The 10,063-nt window shown below is 48.8% G+C and overlaps 1 protein-coding gene across 2 annotated transcripts in view; it reads right to left on the bottom strand.

Annotated features, from left to right (window-relative positions):
- Positions 1 to 7,855: 7,855 nt before the first annotated feature.
- The window catches only part of mtmr1a (myotubularin related protein 1a), a 277,755-nt gene continuing 275,547 nt past the window's right edge, over positions 7,856 to 10,063 (bottom strand). For both annotated transcript variants that reach the window (XM_056299990.1, XM_056299991.1), the window contains 3 exons: positions 9,555 to 9,598; positions 9,252 to 9,384; positions 7,856 to 9,070 (listed from right to left, as the gene is read on the bottom strand). In XM_056299990.1, coding sequence (XP_056155965.1) covers positions 8,903 to 9,070; positions 9,252 to 9,384; positions 9,555 to 9,598 — 345 coding nt within the window. In that variant the 3' untranslated portion in view covers positions 7,856 to 8,902. The remainder of the gene's footprint in view (positions 9,071 to 9,251; positions 9,385 to 9,554; positions 9,599 to 10,063) is intronic.

The raw sequence follows: 10,063 nt of genomic DNA, 5'->3' as shown, positions 1-10,063 counted from the left end.
GATGTTTGCGGATGACACTGTGATCTGTAGTGAGAGTAGGGTGCAGGTTGAGGAGAGCCTGGAGAGGCGGGGGTATGCACTGGAGAGAAGAGGAGTGAAAGTTAGTAGGAGTAAGACGGAATGTAGGAGCAAGTAGGAGCAAGGATGTAGTAGCAAGCAAGTATGAATACCTATGCGTGAATGAGAGGGGGGACAGTGGAATGGTGATGATGCAAGGAGTAGAGGTGATGAAGGCATATGAGTTTAAATACTTAGGGTCAACTGTCCAAAGTAATGGGGAGTGCGGAAAAGAGGCGACGAAAAGAGTGCAAGCAGGGTGGAGTGGGTGGAGAAGAGTGTCAGGAATGATGTGTGACAGAAGGGTACCAGCAAGGGTTAAAGGGAAGGTTTACAAGATGGTTGTGAGACCAGCTATGTTATATGGTTTGGAGACAGTGGCACTGACGAAAAGACAGGAGGCGGAGCTGGAGGTGGCAGAGTTGAAGATAATAAGATTTTCATTGGGAGTGACGAAGAAGGACAGGATTAGGATTGATTATATTAGAGGGACAGCTCAGGTTAGACGGTTTGGAGACAAAGCAAGAGAGGCAAGATTGAGATGGTTTGGACATGTGTGGAGGAGAGACGCTGGGTATATTGGGAGAAGGATGCTGAATATGGAGCTGCCAGGGAAGAGGGAAAGAGGAAGGCCAAAGAGGAGGTGTATGGTTGTGGTGAGGGAAGACATGCAAGTGGCTGGTGTGACAGAGGATGCAGAAGACAGGAAGAAATGGAAATGGATGATCCGCTGTGGCGACCCCTAACGGGAGCAGCCGAAAGTAATAGTAGTAGTAGTAGATACAGGCTTGTACTGTCTCATAAAGAATTTACTTGACTCACTGGATTATATTCAGTGGCGGCTGCTGACCAACATTTTTGGTGAAGCAACCACCCAACCAACCCTCCCCCCAATTAGATTTTTAAAACATCCCTCACTGATTTCAAATGAGCAGCCAAAACATCATCATAGTGGGCAAACACTTCTACCATCTCTCTGTAGTTTCCTTTATTATCAGACTTTTCACTCTCATCATGCCCCCTAAATGCCTGCTCCTGACAACCCAATAATGACACCAAATCAATCAACCTTTTCAGAATGTCGCGGTTTTTCCGGACCACGTCGTTATGCTTGCCAACTGGAGACGCTTGCCTTCATCAATCCTCACAATTCCCAACAGACCTAACTGCACGGCTGCAACTGACATGCTCCTTTGATTTTTCATGAAGCTTAACAGATCTGTCAAAATTTCACAGATCCTCAGATCCATCTCTTGCAAACTGAAGAACACCCATCTCCTGCAGCAGCACACTTAAACATCACGCAAGGCCAGCAAAACAAGCGGTTTGTTAGCACACTGCCCGTTAGCCACGCCACCTTGTCACCTAGAACACTTAAAACTCCGACATGTGGCGTTTTCACACCGACCAAAAAAAACCCCGCTAACATCCGCCTTTGGTCAATGTAACATTCACCACCAAAGGTGGATGTTAACGGGTATTTTGGTCAGTGCGAAAGGGGTACTCTGAGCCCACTCTCTGCACCAGCTTGATGGGGGTGGGGGACTTTGGTCTACCCTGTGCCTTCACTCCTAGTTTTTCCTCATAGGAGAAAGTGTGAAAAGATTCCCGTCGGGTCCGGTCCCCATGTCTGCATCCATCATAATTCTTCTTTGCAAAAATTGCGAAAGACAGGACAGGAGCTAGCTAGGTTAGTTACAACACCTAACGTTAGTCTACATTACAGGGCTACAACATGAGGTCAAGATCAAATATGCAAATATAAAGATGAACAATAAAGATCTGAACAGATGAATTATTATAATGTTTAGTATATATATATATATATATATATATATATATATATATATATATATATATATATAAGAACCACCAAAAACTACTATAGTAATCACTAATTTATCTTAGAATAATCTTTTTCTTATCTTTTTTATCTTATCTTATATTTTATCGCGCTTCGAATACCAAAAGATATGATGAAGATTGGAGAGCAAGTCAAGGATTGGAAAGGCTGAACTGGTGCTCTCTGATTGGTTAGACGGGTGTCAATCATTTTCAGGTCGAGGAAAGACTGGGTGAAGCACTACTTCACTGGGTGGGCATTAAAACGCATCATAAACCATAACTGTCCAGTCAGGTACTACGTGAGTGTAAGGTACTACATCAACTTACATTCACTTAAATTGAGTTAGTGAAGCAGAACACTCCCCTGTGTCACCTGAAGAGGACGCTGTGTTGCACAATACCCACGACACATTTTTTTTAACAGTGACACTTTTTTGTTTGATTCACAGAGGAAATAGTCATTCTAATTAAATGTTGGCATTGTGGTGACCCACATCTATATAACTAGAGACATTCACCTAAGAGGTCAGATAATGCACTTCCGCTTCCGGTACACAGTTCAGTGTCGTTGTCGAACGTATGACATGTAAAGTTGGAGCTAGTAAACTACCTCGACTACGTCTACTCTCACGTCTCCTGTCTCGTTGTTTTCTTACTCCACATTGGTGACCCCGACGTGATCGAACTACTAATACGAGTATGTCTGACAACGACGACGCCGGTGCTAACAACATGGCTATTGCTAACGCTAGCATTTACACCGCTACTGTGAAGCTACCCGACTTTTGGCAGCATAATCCACGGCCGTGGTTTCAACATGTGGAAGCCCAGTTCCAGCTGAGAGGGATAACGCAGGATGCAACGCAGTACTTCCACGTAGTGGCGGCGTTAGACGCATCGACAACGGCGCGAGCAATGACGCTGTTGGAAGCTCCGCCAGCTGCTGGCAAGTACGATGCTATAAAGACATTCCTCCTGAAACTATTTGAACTGTCGGAGCTGGAGAAGGCAGACCGTTTACTGTCCCCGAATGGCCTCGGCGACGGCAAACCGTCTGAGTTAATGGAAAAAATGCTGTCTGTGCTGGGATCGGCTGATCCGGCCTTTCTTTTCACACACATTTTTCTGAGGCAGCTCCCCGCACCTATACGCACAGCACTGGCCAGTTCTCCTCTCGCCGCCTCCAAGGACTACCGTTCTCTGGCTGCTGAAGCAGACAGGGTTTTCCTGGCCAACCGGCAACAGTTTGTGCATGCCCTGCTACCCCACCAGACCGCCCCACCACCACCTGTGTACGACTATATGGACACCGCGGCTGCGGTGACAGCCCGCCGCCAACCTGACGACGGGCTCTGTTATTACCATGCCAGGTTTGGGGCAAAAGCAAAACGGTGTCGCAAACCCTGCAGTTACCGGGTTCAGGGAAACGCCAAGGCCGGCGCTCGTTAACGGCTATGGGCGCCGGCCGTGACTGCAAGCTGTTGTTCATCAGAGACTCCTTGTCGGGCCGGCGGCTGCTGGTTGACTCTGGCGCTCAACGCAGCATACTACCAGCACAAGCTGTGGACACGATGACCGACAGTCACGGCCCCCAGATGGACGCCGCCAACGGCACGTCCATTCGGACGTACGGTATCAGACATGTGGATGTGTGTTTTGGCGGCCGACGTTTCGGCTGGGACTTTGTGATGGCTGCTGTATCCACCCCGCTCCTAGGTGCGGATTTCCTCTGTGCTTTCAACCTGCTGGTGGATGTTAAAAACTGTCGCGTTATTGATACCGTCTCTTTTGCGTCATACCCCTGCACGCTTGGGGGCGCTGGAGCGCTGTGCCTCGCTAACACACTCTCCACCGGGGATCCATACCAACGCCTGCTCGCAAATTTCCCCGAGCTCACCACACCCACCTTCTCCTCGGCGGTGGCCAAGCACGGCGTGGAACATCATATCACCACAGTGGGCCCCCCAGTTTACGCCCGGGCCCGACGCCTCGACTCGGCCAAGCTCGCAATAGCCAGGGAGGAGTTTTCGACTATGGCGCGCCTCGGCATTGTCCGCTGTTCTGACAGCCCGTGGGCTTCCCCTCTTCACATGGTTACTAAGGCCAACGGGGGTTGGCGCCCGTGCGGGGACTACCGTCGCCTAAACAATGCCACGACCCCCGACCGGTACCCCATACCGCACATACAAGATTTCTCTACCCACCTGGCGGGCGCTGCCATCTATTCCAAAATCGACTTAGTGCGGGGGTATCCCCAAGTGCCGGTCCACCCACTGGATGTCCCAAAAACGGCTGTCATCACACCCTTTGGGCTCTTTGAGTTTTTACGTATGCCTTTCGGCCTTAAAGGGGCGGCGCAGACGTTTCAGCGCCTTATGGATTCTGTGCTCCGCGACATGCCATTTTTGTTTGTGTACTTAGACGACATCCTCGTGGGCAGCGCGTCGGCGGAGGAACACATGACGCACCTCAGACAGCTGTTTGACAGGCTCAGCGAACACGGCCTCATCATCAACCCAGCTAAGTGTCAGTTCGGGGAGTCGTCCATCACCTTCCTCGGGCACCACATCACTCCACAGGGGGCCGTTCCCCTCCCTAGCAGGGTTGAGGCTGTCACCATGTTCCCCCGCCCCCGCACTGTACAGTCGCTGCAGGAATTCCTGGGCATGGTGAACTTTTATAACCGTTTCCTGTCCCGTGCCGCCCACATCATGCGTCCCCTGTATGAGGCCCTGCGGGGTAAGAAGTCTAAGGACGAGCTGGACTGGTCTTCGGGGATGGACGAGGCTTTTGTGGCCGCCAAGACCGCGCTGGCCAACGCTGCGCTGCTAGCTCACCCGTCGCCTGCCGCCCCCATAGCCCTTACAACGGATGCCTCCGACTACGCCGTGGGGGCCGTGTGTGAGCAGTGGGTGGGGGGGGGGGCTGGCAGCCGTTGGCGTTCTTCAGTAAACAACTCCGTGAGAGCGAGCGCAAATACAGCACCTTTGATAGGGAACTACTGGGTGTCTTCCTCGCAACCAGACACTTTAGGTTCCTATTGGAGGGCCGACAGTTCACCGCTTTCGTGGACCACAAACCGCTGACGTTCTGTATGGCCAAAACATCAGAACTGTGGTCTGGGCGTCAGCAGCGCCATCTCGCGGCGGTTTCCGAGTTTACCACGGACATACAACACGTGTCGGGCAAGGATAACTTCGTGGCCGACTGCCTTTCACAGGCGGTTGTTAACGCCGTTCACTTGGGACTCGACTACGCCGCTATGGCAGCGGACCAAGCCAAGGACGCGACCGTTCAAGACTACCGGTCGACCCCTACGGCGCTACGGCTGGAGGACGTGACGTTCGACGCGGCCAACACCACCCTCCTCTGTGACATCTCCACCGGTCAACCTCGCCCCCTGGTGCCTACTTCCTGGCGGCGCCGAGTTTTCGACACCGTCCACGGCCTTTCCCACCCGGGAGTGAAGGCCTCGACCAAGCTGGTGAGCGTCAAGTTTGTTTGGCCTGGGCTCCGTAAGGATGTTAGAGCCTGGGCCGGCTCGTGTGTGGCGTGCTAACGCGCCAAGGTGCACCGCCATACCAAGGCCCCTTTGGCGCCGTTTGTGGTTCCAGAGAGGCGGTTTGACCACGTCAATGTTGACCTGGTGGGTCCCCTGCCCCCCTCCCGTGGTTATACGTCGTTCCTCCTCACTATTGTGGACAGGGCCACCAGGTGGCCAGAGGCTATTCCCTTGTCCTCCACGACGGCAGCAGAGGTAGCACGGGCGTTCATCGGCTGCTGGGTGGCCCGTTTCGGCACGCCGGGTGACATCACGAGCGACCGGGACTCCCAGTTTACCTCGGAGCGCTGGACGGCGGTCGCTGAGCACCTGGGGATGAAGATCCACCGCACTACGGCGTACAACCCGCAGAGCACGGGACTTTGTGAGCGGTTCCATCGGGACATGAAAGCCGCTCTGCGGGCAAGCCTCACTGGCTGCGACTGGATGGACCGGCTCCCGTGGTTCATGCTCGGCCTGCGTTCGGCCCCGAAGGAAGACCTCCAGACCTCCTCCGCTGAGCTGGTGTATGGCCAGCCCCTGCGAGTTCCGGGGGAGTTTCTTCCGGATGCTACGGCTCCCTGGTCGGCCGCCTCTCACCTCAGTGCGTCCCGGAGCGCTGCTGGTGCCTTTGCTCCCGTTCCGATGTCTCAACACTGCCTCCCCCGGTCCTACGTCCCCAAGGATCTGCCATCGGCGAGGTACGTCTTCATTAGGCACGATAACCATCGGTCCCCGCTGCAGCCCCCATATGACGGGCCCTTCCGCGTCCTGGAGGCGGGGGATAAGAACTTTGTGGTGGACATGGGGGGCAGGCCGGAGCGGGTCGCTATAGACCGTCTCAAGCCCGCTCACTTGGACATTGGGGAGCCAATGCAATTGGCCCTACCCCCGCGGCGGGGGCACCCTCCTAGGTCGGCCCCGGCACCTGCCTCTGTTCCTGCTTCGGCCCCGCCTATGGCCCGGGTTTCGGCCCCATCTGTTTCCCCTCCTGTGAAGCGCAGCCGTTATGGCCGCAGGGTCCGCCCCCCGACTCGTCACCTGTTTTCCCCGTGACTTGGCACTATGTCATTGACTGTTCTGTTGTAGAGTCTATTTTTATGTTCATGACTTGCGCTTTTGCTGTTTTGCATTGTTTTGTGTAGGTGAATTCTGGGGGGGCCTGTGTGGTGACCCACATCTATATAACTAGACACATTCACCTAAGAGGTCAGATAATGCACTTCCGCTTCCGGTACACAGTTCAGTGTCGTTGTCGAACGTATGACATGCAAAGTTGGAGCTAGTAAACTACCTCGACTACGTCTACTCTCACGTCTCCTGTCTCGTTGTTTTCTAACGCCACAGCATCTAAAAAAGATGTTTTACCTGAAATGTGTGTTACGTTTTTTGTTTGTATTTTGGTGAAGCACTGTTGTCATTATAGAAACCTGGTCTGATATATATGTACACACACACACACACACACACACACACACACACACACACACACACATATATATATATATATATGTAGGAAAAAAAACTTTTGATACATAGCAGTACAAACTTGTTTCGTGCGTCGCGCACTCATCGGCTGCTAATGTGGTTCAACAAAGAAAACACACAGTACAAGTTGCTTCACGTCACGCCCCTCATTTCGGTGGACAGCAACCAATCAGAGGAGAAAAAAATTAAACTATAACATCCAATGGGATAGGTCGTTACAATGCACAGCAACCAATGGTGGGGCAGAAAACATTACAACCAATGGGGTAAGGGACTGGGGCGTGTTTCGAAAAAACATTTAAATGACCAGGGCACTGTTGAAATAGCCTACATTTAAAATATAACAAGGTAATTTATGTAAACCATATAGTGGGGAGGTGTTGGGGCACAGTTGGAAGGGCAGGCAGTTAAAATATTAAAAAAATACAACATCTAATAAATGTCACATGTGTATCATCTAACGGGGGGGGGTGATAAAGACGTTTTACTTATAGTTACAAAGGAGATATTTTTTTCGGTGTCTACAGCTGGTGGCCAATTAATTTCTATATATATATAGAGAGAGAGAGAGAGAGAGAGAGAGAGAGAGAGAGAGAGAGAGAGAGAGAGAGCGTTTTTCCGGAAAACATCAATGGTGTAGATAAGTGCTCAACAAATGAGCAGAATATTAACACAGATGTAGGAATTTTTTTTTAATGCATTTCAGTACAAGGTTGTTTCGTGCGTCGCACACTCACCAGCTGTCAATGTGGTTAAACAACAAAGAAAAACACGCGTTCTTCTTTGTTGTTTAACCACATTGACAGCCTCAATATTACGGAAGGAGTATTTGCCATTTAGAAAAGTTTATATTTACAGTTCAAATTTTAAATCTGATGCATGCAAAATGAGTTTGAAATGAGTCATACTTAAATTGAGTTATTTTTGACATTTTTCTCTTAATAGAATACTAAAAAGTGAGAATCTAGCTGTTCACTTCACTGCAGTTTAAGTTTTGCTTGACAAACACAAGCACAAGTTAAGGACAACATATTGAAAGCGAATGAAAGAAAACCACTTTATTTGACATTGCATTCTTAAAAAGAATTGTATTCTTACAATGAATTAATCCTCTGCATGTAACCATCCTATTGTACAGGAGCAGTGGGCAGCTGCAGCACCCGGGGACCAACTCCACTTCTTCTTTCCATTGCCTTGCTCAGGGGCACAGGCAGGAGTTTTAACCCTAATATGCATGTCTTTTTGATGGTGGGAGGAAACCCACACAGACACGGGGAGAACATGCAAACTCCACACAGAAAGGACCTGGGATGGCCTTGGGTTCGACCATCTTGCTGTGAGGCAACAGTGCTAACCACTGGGTCACTGTGTATTGAAGCAACAATGCATTTTTTACATTAGTTTATTAAGATCTGGAGTGTGTACACAATAAACTGAGACCTCTAGTGCTTCAGTACACCAGTTAATTTCATGAAAAATAATCCAGTGTGGCAAGCACAGGCAGCATTGTAATACCAGTGAATTGCAATACCAGTGAATGAGACAGGATCCTTTATTCATGCATAGGAAATTACACTTGCTATTTGGCATAATATAATGAATGCAGGATTTTAGATTATTTTTTTCTTTATCAATGACTTGTTGGTAGAAGAGGTTGCAGCAAAATATGTGTGGTTCTTGCTAAAGAAAAAAAAAATCTAAAATTCTGCATTATTTTTATTATACTTCATAGCGAGCATCATTTCCTGTGTGGGAGGAAATGATCTCGTCTCATTGGCTAAATGAATAAAAAAAAATAATATATATACGTCACTTTAAGTAAAAATAATGGCTGATTAGGTATGTTTGTTTGTGTGCATGTTTGTTTACATCACACAAAGGTATTTGAAGAGAGTTTCTAAAGTCCCCCATTTGCTCATTTTGTTTGTGAGTGCACACATGCTTATGTTTACAAAAGTCTCTTCCCTCCTATCAGACGGTGGTGTGCAGACGTGTAGCCCCAGTGTGCGAGGGAGAGGAGGTGAGTTCTACAGAAGAGGAGAGGGAGCGAGAGGAGGCATCTCTCTGCAACTCCTCCACCTTCTTCTGAAGCTCAGCTCTTAGGTACAGCAGCTCCTTCAAGGTCTGGTGCACCGGCATCTAATAAGGAAAGAATGTTAATGTATCGGTACAATTGAACACACACACACACACGCACATAAGCACTAAGGGAATATGTAGGGACAGCTACTGATAGTGTCCAATAGCTTAATGCTCAGCCTTTCTAATTTAGACACTTAACTCATCACTCACCCCACTCACCCCAGCACCCCTTTCCTACCTGTGGCCTCATGTGGGGATTCCAGCGGGTGTAGTAACTAGTCCACAGCTGCAGATGTCTGCTGGAGGCCAGGGGGTACAGCACATGATGTTCATAGTCGACATAAAATGGGTTGGTGAAGTCCTCTGACTGGCTGATGAAATGAAAAGGGTAGAAAGTTGATGACAGTCAAAAAATAATTCAGGTACACTGTCAGTTGAGCAGTCAGTAAGCTAGTATGCCCTATGAGCAAGTCTGTAAAATAAATCAGTCAGTAGACCTTACACTTGTGATGACAGAGATTGTACTAACTTTCTGTCTTACCTGTTAATGTAGGACCACAGCGATACGGTTTTTGTTTGCACATCCTTGAGAATGCAAGGGAGAATAAGGGGGGTGGAATCTGTTAGTTTCTTGGATCCAAGAAATCTTAAAAGACATTTGTAGATTGATGTAATAAATTTTGTCGTAAAACATTTTGTAATAAAAGTGTCTAAATCTGTCTTTCAGCTCCAATAAACATGGTTTGGTTGCTGCTAGCATGAGCCTTGGTTTCATTGAGGGCATATTTAAACATGTAGTTTGTTTGCTTTTTCCTGAATTGGGCTAAATTGTTCAAATTCATTTCACATGGTGATATTTTTAAGCAAACCGGAAGTTGTAAAAAAGAAGAAAATATGCGAGCAAAGTGTTCCCTAATTGATTGGAATTTTGGTGGGGAAAATGTACTGTACTGTAGGATAACAAGCAGTCCATTAGCATTACTGAGCAGAAACCTTCACAACTGACAGCCTGAATGCATAAAAAAAGAGCATAGGCAATGTGTGGTTGTG

The sequence above is a fragment of the Lampris incognitus genome, chromosome 20 (assembly GCF_029633865.1).
Source record: "Lampris incognitus isolate fLamInc1 chromosome 20, fLamInc1.hap2, whole genome shotgun sequence".
In the NCBI taxonomy this organism is placed as follows: domain Eukaryota; kingdom Metazoa; phylum Chordata; class Actinopteri; order Lampriformes; family Lampridae; genus Lampris; species Lampris incognitus.
The sequence above is the reverse complement of the archived record's forward strand: the minus strand, read 5'-3'. Positions and strand labels throughout refer to the sequence as shown.